The 3,385-nt window shown below is 46.5% G+C and overlaps 1 protein-coding gene across 8 annotated transcripts in view; it reads left to right on the forward strand.

Annotated features, from left to right (window-relative positions):
- Positions 1–3,385, forward strand: part of Rbms2 (RNA binding motif single stranded interacting protein 2) — a 69,497-nt gene that overhangs the window by 55,893 nt on the left and 10,219 nt on the right. For all 8 annotated transcript variants that reach the window (XR_784368.1, XM_010644666.3, XM_010644665.2 and 5 more), the window contains 4 exons: positions 1,270–1,349; positions 1,454–1,563; positions 1,873–1,919; positions 2,078–2,171. Coding sequence is in view for 7 of the 8 variants with exons in the window: in XM_010644666.3 (XP_010642968.1) it covers positions 1,270–1,349; positions 1,454–1,563; positions 1,873–1,919; positions 2,078–2,171 (331 nt within the window). In the remaining variant the exon portion in view is untranslated. The remainder of the gene's footprint in view (positions 1–1,269; positions 1,350–1,453; positions 1,564–1,872; positions 1,920–2,077; positions 2,172–3,385) is intronic.

Below are 3,385 nucleotides of genomic sequence, written 5' to 3' on the forward strand. Positions count from 1 at the left end.
GGTACCAGGGATTGAACTCACTCAGGACCTTGTGCTTGTGAGGCAGGCAGCGGAACCACTGAGCTAAATCCCAGGCTTGCTCTTATAATTTTTAGAACATGTTTATATCCATTACTCATTTGATCTGTACAACACTATACAGATTGGGTTGATGGACGCTGTCTCCACAATAAATGAAGAATGGGCCAGGTGTATTGTTGCACATCTGTAATCCCAGAACTTGGGAGGCTGAGGCAGGAGGATTGCCTCAAGTTCAGGCTCCCTAGTAAATTCAAGGCTAGGCTGAACTTATTAGTGAGAACCTGTCTCAGAATAAATCAATCTCAATCAATCAATCAATCAATCAAACAAAGCAAGTGAGGAGTAAACCCAGAGGGCTTTCGTGATTGTGCCACTGACAGCCTTGGGTGGTGACCAGCACTGGTATGTAGGTCTTGTGATCCCTTACTCCTCTTTCCCCAAGGGAAAACTTTCACTCAAAAGTTTCTACATTCCTTTTCTTTTTTTTTTTTTTTTTTTTTTTTTTGTTTTGGTTTTGGTTTTTTGAGAGAGGGTCTCACTTTGTAGTTGAGCCTGACCTGGAACTCACTCTGTAGCCCAGGCTGGTCTTGAATTCACAGCAATCCTCCTGCCTCAGCCTCCCAAGTGCTGGGATTACAGGCTGCACCACTACACCTGGCTTCCACATTCCTTTTTCTATCACCATAGCTTTTTATTACCACAGACTTCTAAAATCTTAATGGTGTTATCAGGAGCTAACTGGGCCTTGATAATTATAAACTGAGGCAAAAAAAAAAAATACCGGCTTGTCTTAGCTGAGCTATTTCACTAGAGTAAAGGCTGTTTTACAATAAATAGTGGGGCTGGGAGTGCAGCTCATGGCAGAGCACTTTTTTTAGCATGTACGAGGCCTTGGGTTCAGGCCCCAGCACTGAAAAAAAATAAAAAAACAGCTACTGTTAGTTTTGTTACCTTATTTATGTACCAGACACAATAGTACGCCCACAATCAGTCTTCTTTGGAATATTAGTATCTCGAAGATCTCTGTTATTTCTTTGGGGATTCCACATGGGAGTTGATCAAGGGGACCTTCCTTAGATGTTGAAATGGCCTCTTCAGTGTACCGTGAATGCACGTGGCAGAAGCTCTCCTTTTCTGAAGCTGTGACTTCTGGAGCGTTTGTGGGGCATTGGCCGGCCCTTCTCTCTGAATGTCCAGAGAGCAGACATCCTGGAGGAGCCAGAGCCTGACCTGTCTTGTGCTCCTTAGGATGGAGTCCACAGAGAAGTGTGAAGCGATCATCAGCCACTTTAATGGAAAATTCATTAAGACGCCCCCTGGAGTTCCAGGTGAGGCGTCTGGTTGGGATGAGGGCCAAGGTGGTGCCCGTGGTGAAGACTGAGGAGCTTGGACAGGCTGGACTTAGCTGCCCACCTGCTTTCTCTTCTGCCAGCCCCATCCGATCCCTTGCTCTGCAAATTTGCTGATGGTGGGCCAAAGAAACGACAAAATCCAGGGAAGTTTGTACAAAACGGACGGGCCTGGCCAAGGAACGGAGACATGGTAAGAGAACCTCTGCAGGGAGCAGGGCACTGAGGACAGGTGGGGAGGAGTCACGGGCTGACCTCTGTGAGCTGGCCAGTGCAGTTCAGTGCCAGTGCGGAGCGGACGTGCCGCTGCCCAGTGTTCTCTTCAGGTAGAATGTGCGTGAGCTTCTGCAGCCTGCAGTCAGAAAACCCCTGGAGCAGCTGTCCTGGGACTTGGCCAGACCTTGATCAGTGGGACTAAGTACAAGCCTGGCTTCGGCATCCGTGCTTGCTTCTGCTCTCATCTTGAGCGCTTGTCACGTGAACCCTGTGTTCTTTCTTACAGGGTGGGATGGCCTTGACCTATGACCCCGCCTCGGCCCTTCAGAATGGGTAAGGGTGTTTAATCCCAGCAGGCCGCCTGAAAATGATGCGGCCCACGTCCAGGCACTTGGACGTGTCATCTCAAGTTTTAAATCAAGTTACTGGAAAATGACTGCTGTTACAGTGATTTCCTGTGAGCCCTGACTGAATAAGGTCCCTTCCTGCAGGTTTTACCCGGCCCCTTATAACATCACCCCCAACAGGATGCTTGCTCAGTCTGCCCTCTCCCCGTACCTCCCGTCTCCTGTGTCTTCGTATCAGGTATGTTCACAGTCATAAAAGGGTGTGGGGGCTTCCCTACCGTGGGTTTTAGATGAAGGGTTATAAAGCTAGGAAATACTTGATAAAGGTTTTTCCTTTCCATCTATTATATAATGTTTACATAGAAGCATGGACTATGATGTGTGTGTATCTAAAAACGTGTACACGTCCAGTTTTAGAGGCATCCTCTTGTTTTCCACCACCCCCACAAGTAAACTTATATAATTTCTTATTACATATAGTGCTATATATATATATGAGTTACTTTTAAAGGTTGGACCACATTAAACGCCTTTATAGCACATTCTTCTCATTTGACAGTGTCTTAGTGATTCTCAGTGTTGTCCTTGCACCAGCAGTATCGTCATGACCTGAGAACTTTATAACACAGTTTTTCTTTTGAGGGAGGGTCTCACTGTGTAGCCCAGGATGGCCTCAAACTCACAGCGATCCTCCTGCCTCAGCCTCCTGAGTGCTGGGATTACAGGCGTGCGCTCCCCTACACCTGCTTTAGTTTAATTTTTCGACTCATCTGTAGATCTACTGAGTAGCTCTGGGGACGAGGCTTTTAATAAACCCTCCAAGCGATTCTACAGCAGCAAATGTTGAGATCCCCAGCTCTCACTCTTTTTTTTTTTTTTTTTTTTTTGGTAACAGGGATTGAACTTGGGACCTTGGGCTTGCAAAGCAGGCTGCGGAACCACTGAGCTAAATCCCTGGCCCCTCTCACTCTGTTTTTAACAGTTGCATTGTATTTTATGCTGGAGTTCCTCAGCTGTACTCCAGTGAAGGCTGTGCACATAGATTTCAGTTTGCTTTCCTTTCTGGGAGCTACTGTCCCAGGAGTGGTGTTGCTGGGTTGACTGCCATACGGACGTTCAGGTTTATAGACATTGCCGGGCTGCTTTCCACAAAAGCTGGGTCACTTTACATTTCCACCACCAATGTGTGGCTACCCTTTCCCTCCAGCCATAGTGTCTTTGCTTTTAAAAAATTTCCCTGTCTTGATGAATGTAGAGTACACTGTGCATTGCTCCGTGGGTGAATTATTTGCTTGTCATGGTTTGATTTCCCTTCTCTGATGGCTGTTTGTGTGCTTTGCTCCTTTTCCTACTTGATTATCTGTGCTTTTCCCATCAACTTACACACATTTAAAAAAACAAAACAAAACAAAAAAACAGGTCGGGGATTTAGCTCAGTGGTTTGGTGGCCTC

This window comes from Fukomys damarensis, unplaced genomic scaffold (genome assembly GCF_012274545.1).
Source record: "Fukomys damarensis isolate Sample0158 unplaced genomic scaffold, DMR_v1.0_HiC HiC_scaffold_15, whole genome shotgun sequence".
Classification (NCBI taxonomy): Eukaryota; Metazoa; Chordata; class Mammalia; order Rodentia; family Bathyergidae; genus Fukomys; species Fukomys damarensis.